General features: G+C 42.0%; 1 protein-coding gene across 1 annotated transcript in view; it reads right to left on the bottom strand.

The window, feature by feature from the left end:
* Positions 1-22,125, bottom strand: part of LOC147684240 (uncharacterized) — a 270,590-nt gene that overhangs the window by 116,554 nt on the left and 131,911 nt on the right. The window contains exons 40-49 of the mRNA XM_086944641.1: positions 20,169-20,428; positions 16,926-17,010; positions 15,665-15,790; positions 15,069-15,310; positions 12,343-12,626; positions 11,971-12,245; positions 10,447-11,045; positions 7,730-8,300; positions 6,716-6,915; positions 6,246-6,626 (exon numbers count right to left, since the gene is read on the bottom strand). Of these exons, the coding sequence (XP_086800767.1) occupies positions 6,246-6,626; positions 6,716-6,915; positions 7,730-8,300; positions 10,447-11,045; positions 11,971-12,245; positions 12,343-12,626; positions 15,069-15,310; positions 15,665-15,790; positions 16,926-17,010; positions 20,169-20,428 (3,023 nt within the window). The remainder of the gene's footprint in view (positions 1-6,245; positions 6,627-6,715; positions 6,916-7,729; positions 8,301-10,446; positions 11,046-11,970; positions 12,246-12,342; positions 12,627-15,068; positions 15,311-15,664; positions 15,791-16,925; positions 17,011-20,168; positions 20,429-22,125) is intronic.

Below are 22,125 nucleotides of genomic sequence, written 5' to 3'. Positions count from 1 at the left end.
GCGTGAGTTCGCGGCTTCCCAGTACAACTTCGCGCCCCGCGAATAAGCGCTAAATTGCAGAAATACGATCTTAGCAAAACTGAAACTACTTACCAGGTTCAAAAGTTCAGGCTCATCATTAGTAGCCATTTCCTGTAGTGCTTCCTGAGGGGCCCCTCCAGAGTTCAGTTGCCAGTTGCAACTATTATGTGACTGTTGTACATTCTTACATTGCTTCTTAGCTTCCTTAGTCCTTTCTCTGTGTTTCTGTCTTCTTACATAGCTGTATTCTATCTGTTGTGTTGGGGATTCTACTATGGGCAGTTGGTCTGGTCAGCTGTGGGGAACTACTGCTCTGTGTCTTAACTTATCTTAACTTATTCCTTGTAACTTAATAAATACATCCTATCTACAAGAAGACGTGTCCTTCTGCATACTTCATTTATGTACCACATTTTGGCGACGCTTAGAGCTGACCAGACCAGAAGCAGACCGAAGATAAAGACCAGGAAGACCAGAGCAGTGCCTCACTAAAAAGAACCCACCTAACTGCGACAAGAAACAAGAGGAGATCTCTTAAACGCTAATTTCAAGGAAAATCATCTAATATAAGTCGCATGTTAGTACTGAGAAACGCGTGAAAACAACCTTGATGTAACTGTGAGTAATTGGAAAGTATTTAGAAGTATTGTCAACTCGAAGATGACATTTTTAATTTGAGAAATGACACTCTCCTTAGCAGAAATAAAATCGAGTGATTTATAACGAGAATACAGTTTACTACAAAGAGATATGAAAAACGAGTGAGGAACACAAGAGGAACAAAGAAATCAGCCGCAAGTCATTAAAACTGTATCCAGAGTAGTTCAGCAATCAAGCCTGAGAAGCTGGTCTGCCAATAACTCGACAGATATGAAATGCAGTCTCTAAACAAGCCCGTAAAATAAGCTAGTATATCCATTTCAAGTTATTGGAAGTTTTTGTGGTGGCTAGTGCTTCATCATCCAGTCGTTATCAACCAGGGGTCCATAATCCCTGTTTAGTTTGGCAATAAGAACATACCAGGTGAGCATTTCTTACCTTAAGTCAACTGTCAACCGTCTGACTGTTTGTGTACAGAGAGATCCTTCCTGCTGAGAGATCATCTGAGCATTGATGACGTATGAGAAGCTTCGTGGGTCCTAGCGGAGAGGCTGTGTCTTGTGTGTTCTAGCGTTACCAGGGGAGCTGCATGTAACGTGAAGGGTCACAAGCTGTGGGTAACGTGAAGCGTCACGACGCCGCGCAGGTCAGCCATCTTGCCGTTTTGGTCTCCACGGTAACGGGAACATGGCAACGCTGCCGAGTGCGTCTTACTCAAAGCAATGCTGCTGAGTGCGTTATTCTCTAATAACGCGTAGTGCTCTGTGACAGTAGCTGTGATGCTTAAGAACTTTCGAGGTAAGAGTAGCTCTACGAGTATTCATTTGAATTAAAATTTGTAAGCGCATTCTGGAGCAGTTGCTATGTAGTGATACATAATGGGTTCCTGTCAGTTTCAGCAATGTCACTGGTAATGAGAGACTATCGTTTCAGTATTGCCTATGAATTTCTCAGCGAAAAGAATAAACAAAAAGCTCCAGGTTCATCTTTCATGCAATACAGTTGGGAACTTGTCTCTCTATGAGTAAAGGGAAAAATTAACAATGATTTTACCGTGTCTTTAGTAAATACGTGTACACATCTGCTCATTGCTACTTTGTGAATTATTGACAACAGTGCCACCTACTGGATCTTTGTTATAAGTTCAGAGCGTCAATCCACAATTGCTGATGCTTCAAGGCCTGGAACAGAGATTTCTTTCAATGATGATATGAATAAACACATATGTAGTAAGGTCACAAAAAAAAAAAAAAAAAATCGGACTTATTGCAACAAGATGTGATAAATAAGGTATTGAAAGATCAAAGGAGAGACAACATTACTAATTCCGGAACCAAAGGTTGGGTGGAGTCTGAAAATGCCCTAGACTGGGAGTGTACAAAGCAAATTCCAAGACCCACTGTAGCTAGTGATTGATGGAGACAAAGAAAATGTCTCTGGACTGAAAGAGGAAAAGCTGAATTTCTGTACCCGCTGAACCATGAGAAGGTTCTGAATAGAGCAAAGAGGAGACGGAAAAAGTGATTTGCAGGACCCATTTAACTGGTGAATGGGTGGGGACAGAGAAATGTCCCTGTACTGGTACACAGTGAAGCAAATTCCAGGACCCGCCAAACCATGAGTTGGGTGGGGACAAGAAGATGTCCCTGTACTGGTAGAGAGTGAAGCAAATTCCAGGACCCGCCAAACCGAGAGTTGGGTGGGGACAAGAGGATGTAATTCCAGGACCCGCCAAACCATGAGTTGGGTGGGGACAAGAAGATGTCCCTGTACTGGTAGAGAGTGAAGCAAATTCCAGGACCCGCCAAACCGAGAGTTGGGTGGGGACAAGAGGATGTCCCTGTACTGGTAGAGAGTGAAGCAAATTCCAGGACCCGTTAAATCAAGAGATGGGTGGAGACAGAAGAGTCTCTGGACTGGAAAGTACCGGGAGAGGACATAGGACGTCCCAGGACCGGGGTAGGAGTACCGGGAGTGGACAGACGTCGTCCCAGGACCGGTGGTGGACAAGATGCCGGATTCATGACAGTAGTTCATGAAGGACTTGACTTTGTGAATTGAAACCTAAAGTTTTTGGAAGCCTAAAAAAAAATCTGAGGCTCTTAACCCGATGGATAGACCCAGAACCTGCACACCTGGTTCTAAACTAACTTTTTGGTCTGAAGGAAGTCAAGGAACCAGGACTATGAGCTGTTGTGTCTTGTTGTTAGGCAGCTCATTAGCTTGTATTTTGGGGGTCAATGTGGAAAGTGTGTGGCTGTTCTTTCCCATGGCGGTGTCTTTTACCCAATGGTGTACCCTTCTTTGGGGAGGGGGTGGGGCCGGTTGGTTTCCATGGTATATTCTAGAGTATAAATGATGTCTTGTTGTTAGGCAGCTTGTATTTTGGGGGTCAATGTGGAAAGTGTGTGGCTGTTCTTTCCTATGGCGGTGTCTTTTACCCAATAGTGTACCCTTCATTAGTGAGAGGGTGGGGCCGGGCGGTACCCATGGTATACTCTATGTAGAGCGTGGTGGAGTGTAAATTCCAAGGTATGAACCTTGTGCAACTTTTGTTGCAGCTTGTATATTGGGGGTCAATGTGGAAAGTGTGTGGCTGTTCTTTCCCCATGGCGGTGTCTTTTACCCGATAGTGTACCCTTCTTTGGGGAGGTGGTGGGGCCAATCGGTACCCATGGGACATTCTATGTCGGGCGTGTTAATGTATAAATTGTCGTCACCCTGTTTTGTTGTATTGTTGGTGGTTAGGTCACTGAGTTTGTTAGTAAATGTTGCTTGATTGTGATATGAGAATGCTTGAACTAGTTCAACACCAGTTATGTGATGACGGTTTCTTGGGTCTGTTTTCCTGTTGTTTTCTTTATTATGAGGTTGCACTGACATCTGGTGCCCCATTCTAGTCTGCAGGGCTATTTCCTCTGATGTACTCTATCTAGGAGGGCTTATATGTTTTTCCTGCTGTGTTTAACCTTTTGAGTGTTTTGGGGGTCAGTGTGGAAAGTGTTTTGAGAACTGTTGTGGCTCTACTTTCCTATGGCGGTGTCTTTTACCCAATAGTGTACCCTTCTTTGGGGAGGGTGTGGGGCCAGTTGGTACCCATGGTATACCCTATGTAGGGCATGCGTTTTGAGGGTCAGTGTGCAAAGTGTTTTGAGAGCTGTTGTGGCTCTACTTTCCTATGGCGGTGTCTTTTACCCAATGGTGTACCCTTCTTTGGGGAGGGTGTGGGGCCAGTTTGTACCCATAGTATACCCTATGTGGGGCATGTTGGTGTATAAGTTCCAGGGTGTGAACCCTGTGCAACCTGTTGTGTGTTATTGAGGTTAGTGGGGAAAGTGTATTGAGATTTGTTGTTGTAGTACTTTCATATGGCGGTGTTTCTACTCATTGGTGTACCCTTCTTTGGGGAGGGTGTGGGGCCTGTTGGTACCCATGGTATACCCTTTGTAGGGCATGCTGTAGGTTTGGTTTCTGGGTTTGAACTCTGTTTTGTACCCTTCTTTGGAGAGATAGTGTTGGAAGTTAGTCAATCTCCAGGTTAACCATCCTGTGCTGTCGTGCGGTGTAGCCTACTTTGGAGGGTGTGGTGTTGGTGAGTGATCAATACCTATATTAGTTCTCAGGTTGACTGACTTAGTTTTCCTGAAATGAGTAGTAGTGTTAGTGCTGCTCTTATTAGTCTTTGCCCATGTTAGTTCCCAGGTTATCTATCCTGAGATGTACCCTGTTTAAAGAAAGTTGTGTTATTTGCCAGGCTTAATTCCTTATGTTGTTCCTTATTTTGTGGTGTCATGTTTACACTGTCAATGTGTCCGTAAAAAGGGGAACTTTTGGTTTCTTTAACTTTCTTAGGGTATGTTGTGTCTCTCCCAAAGGTCTTTGTTTATGTCTATCTTTGGTTATTAGGGTTTTTACCCTATAGTGTACTCGTGTTTGGGGAGGTCGTGGGCGTGAGCATCTTTCCTTGTTGGATTGATTTTCTCTCTTCTAAACCTTGTTTTGGTTTCTCTAAGGGAGGGGGATGGAGTGTAATGATTCTTAGTGTTATAATGATTCTTAGTGTTATACGTTTTCTTTCCTGTTCTTTCCTGTTTTCCATGCTTTATCTTCTTACGTGTTTGAGGTTTTCATATTTGTTGTTTGTAGGGGGGAAGATATGTTGTACATTCTTACATTGCTTCTTAGCTTCCTTAGTCCTTTCTCTGTGTTTCTGTCTTCTTACATAGCTGTATTCTATCTGTTGTGTTGGGGATTCTACTATGGGCAGTTGGTCTGGTCAGCTGTGGGGAACTACTGCTCTGTGTCTTAACTTATCTTAACTTATTCCTTGTAACTTAATAAATACATCCTATCTACAAGAAGACGTGTCCTTCTGCATACTTCATTTATGTACCACAGTGACCCTGCTCTGAACCTCAGAATAGTTACACATATGCCACAAAGGTCCTGAATTACAGCTAAGGGAGACAAGCAGGAGCCAGGCTGGAAGTTCAAATCCATTAATCAGCCCCTAATTCATTATTGTCAGTTGGGGCAGGGCAGGTGTTGTAACTAATTTTGCAACAATGAAAGCACTTAGCAAGTGCAAAAGATCACTAATCAGGAAGCACTAAGGAAGCAGGTGCCAGCTAAAAAAATATTCTGTGACACATTAATCAGCCCCAAATTAATTCAGGTCACTTGAGGCAGGGAAGGTGTGCTTTGCTTTGCCACAATAATGTACACTGACTGGACAACCAGAGGGTGCTGTGATGAAACAGAGGGTGGCATGGGTGGGCCAGAGGGTGGCATGAGTAGTCAGAGAGTGGCAGTGGTGACAGAGAGTGGCAAACACAAAAAAAATAAAAAAAATCCGCAAATTCGCGAGAATTTGCGGATTTTGCGGATTGCGAGTTCGCAAATCCGCAAAATTCGCGAACGCGAGATTCACAAAATTCGCCCATGCTTAACTATACTATTTGTAATCCTGAAAAAGTAACTAAGGGCCTCAATTATACTATTGCGAGTGCCCCGTATAGAAGGGATCTCAATAACTAAGGTGTTCCTGCAAGTACAGCAATTGTATTTCCATTACTATTGACTGCGAGGCTGGTTACCATGTTGGGTTGCTGAAGTGGCCGCTCAGGATTCCATTTTGCTTTGTAGCAACAAAGTCCACTACAAGGGATAGTTCCCACAAGGGAAAAGAAGAAAATCCCTGATGCTTAGGGATCTTTCTGTTTGTATACCAAGGTCATCACAACATTTTCTTTCCTGGTACCACCAGGCCTCAGATGGCAGTCATACGACAAATTAATCGATGATGCTTGTTGGCCCTAAATATTTCAGGGTGAACACCACTGTAACCTGACGGCTTAGAGACAGACATTTAACAGGATGAAATGTCAAGGGTTTACATTTCAAAATCAGACTAAAGCTTCACCAATGGAAACTTAGTAGTTACGTCAGCTCTAAATTTGGTGCAGGAACCATGAGTTTGATGGATGGATGAATTTAATATAAAAAATCTATTTAGTATTAGAACAATGGTAATGGTGTTGTAGAAAATAATGAAATTAACATATAGTAACAAATGCAACAATTGAATAGAAGTTTATTTAAAAACAAAATTAAAACATACTCACATAAACCAGTCTGTTCTTCCTCAGGGCGATGTGATTGCCATCCACAGTAAGTGCTACGGAGTTCAGAGCGGTCCAGCTTGGGCTGCCGCGATGTTCATTGCGGGTGGTAACACTGAATCTGGTGGAGGTGTTTCCGCAGGTCTCGGTGACAGTGTAGTTACAGGACCCCTGGAAGTGGTGAAGTAACCCATCGAATGTTGAGTAGTGGGGGTCTCCATAGATGTGGCAGGTGGCGGTGCTTGCTTGGTGACAGCCCCAGTAGCCATCTTGAATCTTACAAATTTCATTGTGAGTGCAGGATGATGCATTGCATTGCATGTTGTTGTTCCCCATGCATGTGCATGTGCTTTCACAGTTCTCTTCCACAAAGCTTTCTCCTTTCTGCAAGAGAAGCACATTCATAAATTTAATAGAATACTTACCATTGTCATAGGAACACACTGTTTGTGGGCTCTGGACACTGTACTCACGTTGTAATACTGTTTGTTGTACCAACAGCCGCAGTCAGAAACAGCAACACAGGATGCCCCGCTCAGTACGAACCCTTCATCACACTCACAACCCTCAACACAAGGCTTGGAGCAGTTCTGAAGGACTGGATCAAGGCACGTAGCAGGGCAGGCAGTCATACAGGCATTATAGTGGCTGTTGGGATCATCACAAGGGATATCTGAAAGAAGACAATGAAATAACATAGATTAACCAGTGGTATCAACAGAAATCTGCAAAGAGAGGAACACTGGATGCATGCTGTGATTCTTAGTATTTGTGATAGGAAGTTAATGCTCTAGTCTTCTGCCACTGTACTACCTTGTGTTGCTCTATTGTGTATGTTAAGCAGCAGCATTACCACTTGGGATATCATAATTGCAGGATTCTGTTCAGCAGGAATTTCTGCTGCTCTGTCTCTGGTACATCATTGTCTGCTTTGCTGTATTAATCTGGCGATAAATTCAAACAGCAAAGAAAAAGTGTTTGATGCATGAGAGTCATACTTTAAGTGTTAGGTGCACTGCATAATGCTCATTGGTAGGACTCATTTTGTGGTTGCTTATTATTAAACTGTACGTCGGCAGCAACAACCAACTAATAAAGTATCCTCCTGCCCTGCTCTGTAACTCGGGGACACTCTCCAAGAAGACAAAAGATTCCCAGCCTCCATGATGGCCTTCTGCATGGCTTTGAAGGTCCCCTAGTAAGATGTGCAGTTGGAGACACAATGGAACCATGGTTTTTCCAAAACTATAAAAACATACACTAAACATATTCCTTCTGAAAAAACCAAAGCCCAAAGTCAATCAGCATGGGTCTCCAATCCCCCCTCTTTTGGGACTGCTCAGGTACCTCAGGTGTTACACAAGAAGCCACTGGTTGGGCTTAGCTCAGAAATACTTTAGTAAATACACACCTAAATAAATAAATGAATACATGATTAGTTGACTGAGGTTTGCATATCAAGTGTTTTCCTCCAGCAAAATACTTACTGCAGAAGGTGGAGTTTCGCCAAGGAGCGATCGGGACTCCCGCATGCTGACAAGCGTCAGCATAGGCCTGCAGCGCCATACACAATGTCAAGCTATCACCATCCAAATGACACAGATCGAAGACACAGCTCTCCACATAGTCATCCGGATTGATCACTGAGTTACACAATGCAAAAGGCCCGTTTGGATTTTTTATCTCTTCACAGAGGCGCGTGTATTGTTCTTCTTTAGCAGGTTCGCAATCAGGGCCAGGAGTGGGAGGAATCGGTGTTGTGTCAGGGCCACAATTGGGGTCATCGTCAGGGACCTGCCAACTGTTTCCGAGCTGGTTGGTGCTCTGGGCTTGTTGTCCATTGGGCATCATATAATCATCCTGTCTCAGGTTGTTGAAGTTTCCGCACATGCCGCAGGTCTTGTTGAAGTAAGTGATTGGGACCTTCACCTCCACAGTGTGATCAGTGTCGTACATAACGGTCAGACGGAAAGCTGTCTCAAGAATGATGTATCGCCCACTCCTCGCTACTTTCACCTCAGTCAGGGTGATGGGCAAGGTTGTCCATACTGAGTTCATCTGGGAATGAGAAGCAAAGAGTACATCTAGTGAGAAACATCGTAAGGTAAGTGTACAACCCTCCGCAGAAAGACTTCAGAAAGAGACTCAAGACCATGCTCTTCGACAGAGACACAGTGCACAGACACCCCTAGGGATGACAATGTTGCGTTTTACAAATGCTGTTCCTTGACTGATTGATGCATGATCTCATCCAACTAATTCCAAAAACATTCCACTCAGTAAATGCCACTGACATGTAGAAGTTTTTGTATAGGTAATACACACACTGTGCTAAGAAATCAAATTCCTATTTTTTATATTGGCTTCACGAAATATTTACTAGTGCAAAGCGGCCGAAATGTACAAAAGTGTTGACACTTTCAACCCAGCTTGGCAGATTTACTGCAAACAAAAAAAAAACATTTTGAGTAAAGTTCTATTTGATTTCAGGTTTGGTATAAATATGTTCAGCGCGTTGTCCTGAATGTGCAAGATTTCCCATTAGAATTAAAATGAATAAACATATCTACATCCAACTCCCACTGCCCTTTGACCTCTTTTCTGCATGAAAATGTGACATGCCTGGCATTAGCAGACTATGCCATGTTATATCTAATATTTAGTGCAAATTCATTCATGGTGTCAAAAGTTGTAGACAAATCAAAGATGCTGTTTCAACAGAAAGTACAGCTGAGCCATAAAATCCCACACACAGGCACCCACACACATGCACACCCACACACAAAGATCTAGTTAGGTCAGAGAATCCATACGAAGAGCATTTTTTGTTTTTTTGTAACTTTGCAGATGTTTGACAAATCTCTACGAACCTTTATGAAGAAAAAGGTCATCCACCTCAGCTCCTTCATTAAACATTTTTAGGCTGATATACCATGCAGGGTTCAGGAAAAGAGGGGTTGTCCCAAAACATTGATCTCCCATGTTAATTGCCATAGGAAAATGTGTTATCCAATACAGAGTAAACACCTAAACTGAATAACTCTAAATGTGGTAGAAAGTCAGAACTCTACAAAGAAAGATTGCTTTTTGTGGTTTGGTGTAAATCTTGACAGTTATGTTTGAGAAATTAGCATTAGTTTGGCCTCGAAGGCGTTAGGTATATCTGGATCCTACAAGTTCAGATATGTTCTGATTGGCCAATTCAAAGGAGACTAGTCAATCCTGATTGGCTGGCCATAACATGAATAATAAGTTGTTGCAGCACTTACAGGATTACAAAGGCATGTCCTCGCATCCTGAAAATGAATTAAAAGCATAAATAAGAGTCATGATGAGTACACCTTGACTCCCAGGGGCATGTGAAAATCATGGGTGAAAATACTTTTCTATCAGACATGGTTCTTAAAATCCCAGCTGAGGATCTACATTATTCACACGGTAAAAAACATCACCGGCATTACCTACATTGCATTTCAATGGCGACCATGTCCCTAAGCCCTGTTATGGCTGCCACAACAAGTTGTTTTCAGCCAATCAAGGGGTGGGTCTGTGTGGAACTGCACCTCCCCCACCTCACCACCACAAGCCTGTTGGGGCCAGTGTGTGCTAAACTTTTCAGTATTGTTTAACAAAATTTCCTGTGGGAATTATCATGGAAAATCAATGTTTTGGGACTTCCTTTATTCTTGGTCCATGCTTCGCAAATCACACCAAAACTTTCCAGGAAGAAGCTGAAGTAGATTAACTTTTTTGTCAGAAGATTTTGTACAGATTCATCAAACTATACCAAAGTTATTAGTGAAGCAAAAAACACGATTTCTATGGACCTAGCCATAACTACACACTAGTGACCGTCACTGTGTAAGTAATAAATATATACATACATATATATATATTTATATATATATATTTATATTTATTTTTTATTTTTTTAACCACATGACTGCTAAGCTGATTCCTCTCCTGTGCTGGAAATTATTATATCCCATGGTTCATGACGAGCTCAGCTCGTCATGAGCACACGACCAGTGTACTGCATGACTAGCTCAGCTCGTCATGAGCAGCGAAGGAGTTAAACAGACTGAAAATGTTAAACTAATTCCAAAATAATATTGAACAAAATACTGCAGAGCACGAGAACTTAATTGCTTACCAAAATAATATTGAACAAAATACTGCAGAGCAGGAGAACTTAATTGCTTACCAGTACTCTATCACGCTCATTTCTGATGATCTGTACTTGTTGACCATACACATGGACAATGACCTTCTGCACATAGGATACTGACGGGTTCCCGCGATGCTCGTTCTTGGCTTCTACATTGAAATATGGCAAAGATGTGGAGTTGGTGCAGAGTTTGGCCAATGTGTAGGTGCAGAGGCCCATGAAGGGATGGTTCTGATTGTCAAAGGTGCTGTAATGAGGGTCATTGTGGACTCTACAGATGCCGTAAGTGTAGGGGATACAGCTGGGCTTCCCATTAGAAATCCCGCAATAACTGTCCTTCCCACATGAATCATTAATGCAGGTCAAACTGCCCCCTTGGGATGGACAGCGGCACTTTTTGGAGCAGGTGTCATCGGTCCAGTGTTCAGATCCAACTGGATAGTGCTTTCCATCCTCCCAACACCCGCACTGATTGCTAGGGACACACTTGTTGTGGTAGAGGAGATACCCACTGTCACAAAAACAGCCTTCGATGCATGGACGGTCACAGGTGGATGGAGAGTTGGGATACACGCAGGTACCTGGGCAGGCGTTGTCACACTGCTCATAGTGACTGTTGGCGCCGCAGTGGATTGCTATCAAAAGAGGACAGTGTGTTATGTAAATTAACCACAACTATATATTTACTTGTTTACTGCAAAACAATCATTAAATGGTGATTTACACTCATCATGAGCAATGTTACATGTTGAGATAATGACAAGTATTGAGTGGTAATAATGAATAAGGACACGTACATGTTTATTCACAAGATTTGTGCTTGCACATGTTAAAGTCTTAAACATTTTTCAAATCCCTAAACTAGGATATCGTAAACTGTGGAAAGGAGGCTCTAAAACCTCACAATACCTTTGAGTGAGAATACTGCCTGTCACAATACAAGACATTAGGTATCGACTTACAACTGTCTTCGAATGTATCTGATATTTCCTAAGTTTCTTATGGTCTCCTAAAATGTTGTTCCACAGTTGGAATTAGACCTAACTATAAAATATAAATCTTTATGTAACAGTCAATAAATAGAAGACCCTTTACAATTTAGTACTCCTCTAGCCTTTTTTCATCATTCCCAATGGTACATCCTTTATCCGGAAGTTTAATAGTCTTTTTTACGAATGGGGTTCACAATTTGCTTATTCATCTTAAAAATTATAATTTGTGGAACTCTAAAAGAAATACCAAATTAAACATTGACTACTGGCATTTGTTTTCACTTTCTCCTCTTCTGAGAATTTAGTCAACAGTCAATGAAAAGGAGCTATACGTTAAGAATACTTGTGAATAACATCCTTTGCGGGATGTGTAATCCTATTAGCAATACTAGGAACCAGATACAACATTGTTACCTATAATGTCCCAGCCAACAAGTAAATACTATTGAAGCATGCAAAATAAAATAAATTGGATTTATTTTTACTCTGTGGTATAGGAGCTTTGGAAAATAGAATGTAACCTTTCCTATTTTGTCTATAACCCAAGATTGCCGGCCTTGCTACTTACGGCAGAATGTGGCGTTCCTCCATGGCTGGATCGTAACCCCCTGAGCTTGGCAGGCATCGGCATAAGATTGAAGGCTCCTACACAGGGCATTAGGGTCCATTTGCAATTCACACAAGTCATACACACAATTATTGAGGTAGTGCAATGGGTTCAGCACATTGTGGCACTGCTGGAATGGTCCGGACGTATCAGTGATGATGCCACAGAAGTTGTTGCTTTCTATGGTGTGCCGGTCCTCTTCAGTACAGTTTGGCTCAATGGGTCCTGTAACACACCTATGGATGTACAATGACACGTGAGGATGATTTTGTTAATGCACAGACATTAGATACACTTTAATAATTAAAAAAAGCTTCTAGAATAAATACCAACCTGGTGTCATTGTCCACCTGCCAGCTGTTGCCCAGACTGGTGGAATCTGCCTCCAGACCTCCATCAGGGTTCATGAAGTCGTCCATGGGGTCGCCGTTGTAGTTGCCACACATGCCGCAAACCTTCTCCTTATAGAAGTCGAGAAGAGTCACCTCCACTCTGTGAACCCCATCGAACCTCACCGTGAGCCCAAAGTCCGTAGTGACAAGGGCGTACTGCCCACTGAATGAGACTTGCAGTCCTGGTTGCACTGTTATTGGTAAAATCTTTGAAACGCCATCGACCTAATAACCAACATTTAGTTTGAATATTATAAAATTTGAAAATATAAAAACTATTCCCACACATTCCATACAATGATAAATTAACACAACACCAAGAAAATGACAGTTTACCTCTATCACCATTTTGTTCAACATATTTTACGTCAAATGTGGGGCTGCTAATATGAAAACGAGTATTGTCAAAAACAATACGTCTGGCTTAAATAGACCACCACATGCAAACACAGGCATTTACATAAATCATTAACATGCATTTTAGACAGAAATGTTGTACATCAAATTAAAGCCTACTTCATTGACTTTACCAATGCTGGTCGATAGAAGTAACAAAAGGCTACTTTCCTTCTGGAATGCATATATGAGATAAAGAAATAAAAGTGACACTGTGATGACGGAGTTTACTATTCATATGTAAAGTAGTCCTTCAGATATTTCAATGGAATATCTTCCTTGAAGTTGAAAATATACAGCAACCAGACAACGGCTTTAGGTGAGTGGGTGGGACAGTAATACTCTTCTGGGTTCAGTCCAAGCCAACTCAATTTATTTTGAAAGAATCAGCATCTGAACGCTTTGATGACAGCCGGCCCACCAGTATCTGCACTGTGAGAATATCAAAGATTCTCCCCCTCATGCCTGACCAGTAGGGTGGTGAAAGTCCAAACTGATACAGTGTTTGATATCTACTGAAGCTCAGGCTGTGACGTGATGACAGTTCAGGCCTGTGTAGTGGGTTATGACGGCTGTAGTGTGGCTGAGGATAACCGAGGTCTGTCCATTGGGTGATGACACTCTAGCTCAGTACAGTGCTGTGATAATGGTTGAGACCTGCACAACGGGATTAAGGCAACCCATGTGCAAACCCTCAGAGATGACACCGAAGACCTATCAAGTGGCTGATGAATGCCCAGGAGGCAAAGGTAGGGGAGCCATTCCAGGCCTGTACATTGGAGAGGGGAGTTCCAGGCTGACTATTGGGGGTGGCAGCTCCAACCAGTCACAGTGGTTGATGAAAACCCAGGATCCGTACAGTGCTTGGAGACAGCTCAGTCTAAGACAGTGGGTGATGACAACTGAGCACGGCCAGTGGGTGATGATAACTGAGCACTGCCAGTGGGTAAAGTTAACTGAGGAACGCCAGTGGGTGATGATAACTGAGCACCACCAGTGGGTGATGACAATTGAGCACCGCCAGTGGGTGATGACAACTGAGCACTGCCAGTGTGTGATTATAACTAAACACCGCCAGTGTGTAATGATAACTGAGCACCGACAGTGGGTGATGATAACTGAGCGCCGCCAGGTTGTAATGATGACTGAGCACCGCCAGTGGATGATGATAACTGAGCGCCACCAGTGGGTAATGATGACTGAGCACCGCCAGTGGGTGATGATAACTGAGCACTGCCAGTGGGTTATGATGTCTGAGCACCGCCAGTGGGTGATGATAACTGAGTGCCACCAGTGGGTAATGATGACTGAGCACCACCAGTGGGTGATGATAACTGAGCACTGCCAGTGGGTGATGATGTCTGAGCACTGCCAGTGGGTTATGATGTCTGAGCACCGCCAGTGGGTGATGATAACTGAGAGCCACCAGTGGGTGATGATAACTGAGCACTGCCAGTGGGTGATGATGTCTGAGCACCACCAGTGGGTGATGATAACTGAAACCTGTTAGTTTGCGACGTTACTCTAGCCAGGTATAGATTTAATATTTTAGGAAGACTCACACAGTGGGGTGATGACATCTGCGTCCCAGGCAGTGGGTGATATCAGGAAAAGCCCTGAACAGTAGGTGAGGACAACCGAGGATCAGATAGTGGGTTACGACAGTGAGACTTGACCAGTATGTGATGAAAGCCCAGGGCAGGCACGGGGCAGGCACAGTGAGCCATGAGAGCTGAAACCAATGCAGCCCAGCCTTATACATATATATATGTTTCATCCTACGATGTTGGTTATGAGTACCAGGCCGGCCCAGCACTGGCCATACTCATATAACTGCACACACACAAATAACTGGCTGTTGACACAAGATTCTGGACTGGTGCCCACAAGTGCCGAACACAAAGAGGAAAGAAAGAGGAGAGAGTACTGTAATTCCAATTTGGACTCATTTCATTGTTGCACCAATTAAATGGCCATCCCCAACTGCAATAGCTTTTGACCTACATTATCAATGAAAAATACATTAAGCAATTATGGAAAGGCTGACCTCCTTTTCTTTCTCAGTGTACTGATAAAATAAGCTCCATGATATAGCCATAGAGATCTCAAGTGAAACCTAAAATGAAATCCTTCGCAAATGTGAAACTTTACAAACAACGCGCTGGAGCACGACATACAATGGTCACTCGCCGCCCACTTTGGTGAGTAAAGACATGAATAATTAACTCTGTCATTGTATTCAGGCTGGACAGCATTATGTTTCAAACCAACCTTAACTTTCCTGTCCTTCTCCAGGGTGATCCTGTACCCGTACACATCCACATTCACGTATCTGACGTATGACACCCGCATGTTCCCGTCTCTGTGCTCATTGGCTGCTTCGACATTGAAGTATGGGAGGGAGCTATTAGTGCTGCACACTTTGGATAATGTATAGGTACAGATTCCCATGAAATGATGAGCCTGATTATCGAAGGTGTAGTAATGAGGGTCTCCTTCCACCACACAGGAATCTGAAGCAGAAAAACAGCAACACAAGTATTTAGCAAACACCAACTGTGCACAGTGGGGAAATAGAATTATTCACAGAGCATGTGGTTATACAGGTAATCTTAAAATTACATTTTTATATATATATTTGAAAGAATGTTGCAAATGTGTATGGACATCGGGACTACAATGGCAGTAGAAACAGAGAAGGCTGTAAATACAAGATAAATGTCGGGCCCATCCACAAATGTGATGCCGTAATAGCCGTCATCTTTCTATGCAGCAGAAAAGAAGAATAAGGGCTTAGACCTATGTACTGCTGTATCAAAGTGGAAAGCATGAGACAACTAAATGAGTGATTATTGAACAAGTACTACCTGAACTAGGTGGTACTGGTGAGCTGGTAGTGGTTAAGATGGCAGTAGTTGAGATCGTAGGAGTTGAGGTGGGTGTAGTTGAGAGACTGGTGGTTGAGGTTGGTGTCGCCGTGGTAGTGGTAGTACCTGGAGCATTTGGATCATGAAGAATGAGAAAACATCTTTAGTTTATAGAACACTGAAAAGATGTCACATTACAGACCCCATCACTGGGACATGCTACAGATCCCTTCCGATTTGCTCATGGCTAACCACTACAAGTTCATAGTCCGTAAAGTATTGATTTGCAACCTGAATTCAGTTGTTAAACATTAATAAATACCATTCAGATTCAATATTTGGAAGGGATGCACTAAACGCGCCCCTTTCGAATACTAAATCCATGTGGGGTAGCAAGCCCACATTGTGAATCAGTCATGTTTTACCAATCAGTAATTTGTGATTTCTGCATACCAAAAGGCATCTTTGTGATTACAAATGGGCCAATTTTGAGAATCGGGCAGTTTGCGACCACAAATCGCCTTCATACATCTGGCTCTGAATACTTTAATTGCAAATTGGGCTTGAAAAAAACTCCTTATGCTACATAGTGAATGTATTATATCCTGCCTCCCTAAATAATCAAAGAGATTTACAGTGGTTTATAAGTCAACACACAAAGGGAGTACTATGCATATAGTTGTGAACATAATTTACATTTTACATCATAATTCATGAAACATATCTATGATTAATGATATTTCAATGCATTAAATAAGATCTCCACAATTGTACAAAGTTAAAAACAGATTTCAGGGTCCCCTCATGTGGAATTCAGAAGTTATTGGAAAGTAAGTAGCACATCTCTCTATCTTGCAAATTATACTCAGTTGAAAGTTCCCCAGTGATTGGTATCTAATTGTGTATTGTGCTAAAATGTAAACAGAATTTTCAGTATGAACACAAGTGGCAGCTGTAGTATATTCAGCTTTTAAAAATAAAAGGACAAAATCCATGTTTGCCACGAGAGTGGCGGTGTTCACCAATGATTCCCACAACAGTGTTAGTGTTTACCAATTATTTACACAACCGTGCCAGTGTTCACTAATGATTCACACAACAGTGCCAGTGTTCACCAATGTTTCACACGACAGCGCTGGTGTTCAACGCAGATTTCCACAACCGCGCCAGTGTTCACCAATGATTCACGTGACAGTGTCTGTGTTCACCAATGATTCACACGACAGCGCCAGAGTTCATCAGTGTGTTTCATCAAACTTACCATAACAGTAGCCCTCAGAAATGGAGATATCGTCCACAGCTACGTCACTCCGGTAATCATTACCCCTCAGGCCTTCGATGATGACCTGTCAAGAGAACAGAGGAAGAAAATTACATCAGCTACAGTATCACCAGCAAAGAGAGACTTACTGCTCCCCTGTGGCAGCCCAGCGTTACAAGCACTGCAGGATTTCATGGCATTTATTGGATTAAATGGATTAACATTTAATTAATGAAGCAATCTGTGTTCATTTGAAAGCTTATGCAAGACACCATTTGCTGAATTATTATCATCAAGTTAATGGACTGAATACTTTTTGTATAACATTATAAATCATTTGTATCTTTTGATTATTTTTTTTATATAGAAAACTGCACATCTTTACACAAAAGCAGACAATCTACCCTTGGTTGCCTGTCACCTGCTGCATGTTAGAATTGTGCACATTCAGTTATATTGGCTGGTGTGGAAGAACAGCCCCCTTCTGACACCCTAGGACAGCACACTCCATATGGCTGAATGCATGTGGCCATAAAAGCCAAGGATGCTCACAACAGCAGTAAGGTGATAGATGAACAACCCTTGAGAAAGGGAATGCTGTTGGGGACTCCAAGTTCCTTCAGTTTCAACCGTCCTTATAGAGGCAGTGCAAGGACGTATAGCACAAACCTAGCTGGGAAACAAGAGTTCCATGACGGACTATGCTATCACACCGCTTGCCTTACAAGGTTGTTAATTTTATTACAAGACCAAAGCATACACTTATGCATTCTCCTTTCTCGTTTATTCTCAACAGCAGCCAGTAAAGGAACAACAAAAATAGCAAATTACAATAAGAAGTAGGAATAGATCTACTAACACAGGCTGCACACTGTTGTATGGCATTATTAGCTAATCCCGTATTTAGAATATTGCAAGGTTGGGAGCTCTATGGAAGACGATGGAGTGCTCCGGTATTCTAATGGCTGGTAAAAGCCCGGAGAGCAACGTTCCAATGTTGTTGTTCACAACTGTTGCTGTGAACAAGGGCCTTAAGTAGCCCGAGGGGATTTCAACCCCCTCTTCCTCCGTGAGGCCTTTGTTTTACTAATTAGAACATTCTGCCCTCTAGGGGCAGAATGTTCAAATAGCCTTATAGCCCTCCGTAGCACTATCCCAGCCTTTAAAGGCCCGTTCCTTTTTTAAAGATGTTCACCGGTTGGAGAAGGCCTTTAATGGCCGGTATAGCCCTCAACAGCGGGCTTTAAGGCTTTAGTAATATTTTAAACAACAACGGTCCCTAGAAAGATTGCGATAGGAAACCAAGTAATGAATATAGACTCAATCAGTTCTATATTAAAGTGGACTTGTCCAGCCGGACAGAGGTCAGTTATTTACTTGTAAACAGATAGACAATAGTTTAAACATTGATAAATAAAGTATGACACACGTCTGTAAGGCTATCGTAAACCACAAATGCCTTGATGAGCTCTCCTTTCTAGCTGCTGGGATAGTCAGTTAAGTATCTTTACCTGTTCTCTGGGATAGGTTTTGAGCGTCAGCTCTGACACACTGGAGCCTGTGGCACACTCTTTGCTGCCCGTCTTTGAATGGTGCTCTGTCCTCAGGACTGGCACGGTTGTGAGTGACAGTGAGTGTGAAGTTCATGTAGAAAATCTGCTGTTTTTCTTGCGCCTTGTTTAACTGAGTGTGTACGAAGTCTACCCACATTCCTGGGTGGGGCATTTGTTTCTTTAAGGCTTCGGCCTTTATTTTTCGGAAGGTATAAAAACTATGTTTGCCCTAACAATATTTACATTTGGGAAACAAAATCAATTATTCCAGTTTCGTTCTTCAATTGTTCACTGTATTATTGGCCACTCAGTAGCTATATTGTATGTATTCTCCTGTAATTGTATTCCTGGATAGGAATATATTAAGTCCTTTCCCTTGATATTGATGACAATAGTGAGCCTGTGGAGTCCCATTTCAAATCTGACATTGACTAAGACCAGGAGATCTTCAAAACAAATGTAACTACTTTCCTTGATCATTCATCGACTTGTTCACTAGGAACAGCTGCTTATAGCTCTATGCAGGCAGTCAGCCAAGTGTCTTTATTTCATTAAATAATAATGACATTTTATAAGCTGCTGACTGGTCCACAGGTTCTACAACTGCTTACAATAAACCTGTTACTTATTCTATAGCAGAGGTCATTATTATGCTCTGAAAATGTATAATAAGAACCTCCAGCTTTGTGATAACATTGGAATTTTCCAATTTTTAATACAGCAAAGTTCTATTTTTAATAAAGACCAAGAGGCGAGTAGTATCACACTACAACTATTATTTTTACTTTGATGTTGTGACAGACTTTTCTCCTGATTTATATTTCTCCCCACTTGGACACCTACTGGCCATGGTTCCCTGGCGATGCATTATTATCCAAACACTAGAGATGCCACCAGCAGAAGGAGACCTATTACTTTGTAAGAGCAAGACATGTAGCCCTGTTGTTTCACGTGTTAGTTGGTATAGCACATCATCAGTAAACCTGACTCACATTTGTGGGAAATGGACACAACAAAATCCACTCATTTGTGATGCCTGATCTGCCAAATACTGAGGATGTCATCAGAGTGTGAGTTTTAATATTTAGTGAGTTTGTGAGTTCCAGATAATATTTGGTGTTATCTTTCTCCTCATATGGCTAATATTTTCATCCAAATTAGTTAAAATGGTGTGGAGATGAACTAAGAGCTCACACTGAAGAGTCCTGGAGCAGATAGACTGGGTGTAAAATAACAAAAAGGTAGCATTAGAATCTGTATTTATTTGTACTCCATTTAGAACACATTATGCAAATGTTAATCAATAAATAACAATAATAAAATATCATTAGAGTTAGGCTCAAGAGAAGTATCATAAGTCAAAAGACCCCACAAACAAAGAAAATCATATGATTTCTTAGTTAATTTATTGATGCTCATTGAAGGGAAAATTGTAGCAACTACATAATCAGAACAAAATAAAGTACAAGCACAGCAGAAAAAACATGGTAGGGTGGTAAATACATTATTGTTCTGCCTGTTTAAACACCACTCTTTGACTTGAGAAACAGGCAAGAGTCCATTGCTTGAAATGGCGGCTTCCTGCACTCAACGACAACATTTGTCTGAATTGTAAAGATTTCAGAAATTACATTAAAGTGAATTTTCCTGTACAGACAAAATGTTGTTTGACTGACAATCAATCACCCACCTGCTGAATGCTGGATCCGTGCAGAAGGACTTCCCCAGAGTACCACCTGTCCCCCTTGTTGCCGGAGTCTGACCAAACCAGCACTTGCGATCCTCCCTTCTCCCGCACATGGATCTTCAGTGCCATTGTTCGTGCCACTCCGTACATGTGATACCAGAAGCGTAAACACTGAGGACCGCTGACGCTGCACTCGGGACTGATCAAATGGGCAAAGTCTCCAGAGCTGGATTCACTGCCATCAATGTAGATATAATACCCATCTGCAATAGAGCAAATGTGAAAATATGTTGGGGAAAATGGCTTAAACATTATTTGCATTAGTGTGCAAATCATCTTTTGGAAGAACAACCTATCCAAGCATATTTAGCCAATATGCTCATATTTAAGATGTAAAACAGGGAGCGGGTGGCACCTTCAATGAACACATCAGGCAAACAGTTTATGGAATGATGCTGTAAATGTATTTCTCAAATAATGTTTTAATTTTGAATTATTTAGCCAAATATCACATGTAATGACTAGCTGGGATAACAAACTAGAGTATGCTTCTCTCATATATGTTAATGTTATTTCATCAATTGTATAGACAAGGGTATCAGATGCTCAGCACTGTGTCTGTCCAAAAATACTAATATTAACTTGAGACCTTGTATGCTCAGATCTCTTATTTGTAATAATCGTATTTGGGCATGCAGCCATGATCTGTCAGCGCCAGGATGCCTGCAAGGTGACAGTGCGCTTTATAAGTTAAATAAATAAAATCTATGTCTGTGCACCACAGCTGGACAGGAACAAAGAGACCATCTGCAGGTGTCTAAAACTGTTAGAACAAGACTGTGATAGTGAACAGTGAACCAAGCCCAGAAAGAACCAGAAATCTGGAGTTTTTTGTATCTGCGAAAACCTCAAAGAGAATATTATTTCCCTTTCATTGTGTGACACCTGTGGAGAATCAATCTCTCTTGTTCAGTGGAAGAAACTCTGTCCAAACTCTGGAACACACTTCCATTTCAACTTAGAGGACTGTCAAACAGACGGGCGTTCAGGAAGGAAATTAAAACATGGCTTTTTCCCAAGTAGTAATAACAGGCCCGAAGTAAATGCCTGACTCTAATGCAGCGCCAAAACGCGTCGGCACTAATGCGCTTTACAAGAAAAAATCAGTTAGTCAGTCAGTCAAGAAACCCTTCCCATCAGTTTAGCAGTATCTCACTAGAAGAGGCTGGCTGGAATGATGGACTTTTAGTGGCTGACATTGCAGATAAACAATGTGTGTGTGATTAGCGCGCTGATTAATACACCTTGGAATAAATTGGGTTGTATGTATTGAAAATTAGATATAATGGAACACTCCCAATCCTTAACTTAGTGAGCAGTCAAGAGATGAAGAAGAATATGTCTTGGTCCATTTATCTTCAAAATCTTAGTTGAACAAGTTGGTATAATACACAAATCAATCCCAGGGATAAGTTTGAATGCACTTGGCTTTTGATACTTCTTGGTATGTTATCATCGGATTCGAAGATACGTGTTTTGCTAATCCTAGCTCTGAAGCTGAGTCAAGACATCTCCATAGTTCTATTTGCAAACGTATTAGTGTAAACTCTTTTGTTATGAGAAATACCTGTGAATTAAAGTGAGATGTCTTCTTGGATGCCCTATACAGAATTTAACAACACCACCATTGTACGCTCCTTTTCATAAACACACTTTCCGCAGCACATGCATTGTATTGGCCTATTTAGGTATATTGAGCAGTACCTCAACATAGGAAAAGGACTTTCCGTCAAGGGGCATAAATTTACAAGCAGGTCACATGCACTGAAGACCACATGTAGAGTAGTCTTTCTCGCAAGCAGGTCGGCTTTTGAGATAGCTGTACTTGAACCTACCTGTGCAGATCCTACCAACTGTGCCCGGGCACACTGAAATAGTTGCCCTTCATTCAAGAATTCAT

The sequence above is a fragment of the Lissotriton vulgaris genome, chromosome 11 (assembly GCF_964263255.1).
Source record: "Lissotriton vulgaris chromosome 11, aLisVul1.2, whole genome shotgun sequence".
Classification (NCBI taxonomy): Eukaryota; Metazoa; Chordata; class Amphibia; order Caudata; family Salamandridae; genus Lissotriton; species Lissotriton vulgaris.
The sequence above is the reverse complement of the archived record's forward strand: the minus strand, read 5'-3'. Positions and strand labels throughout refer to the sequence as shown.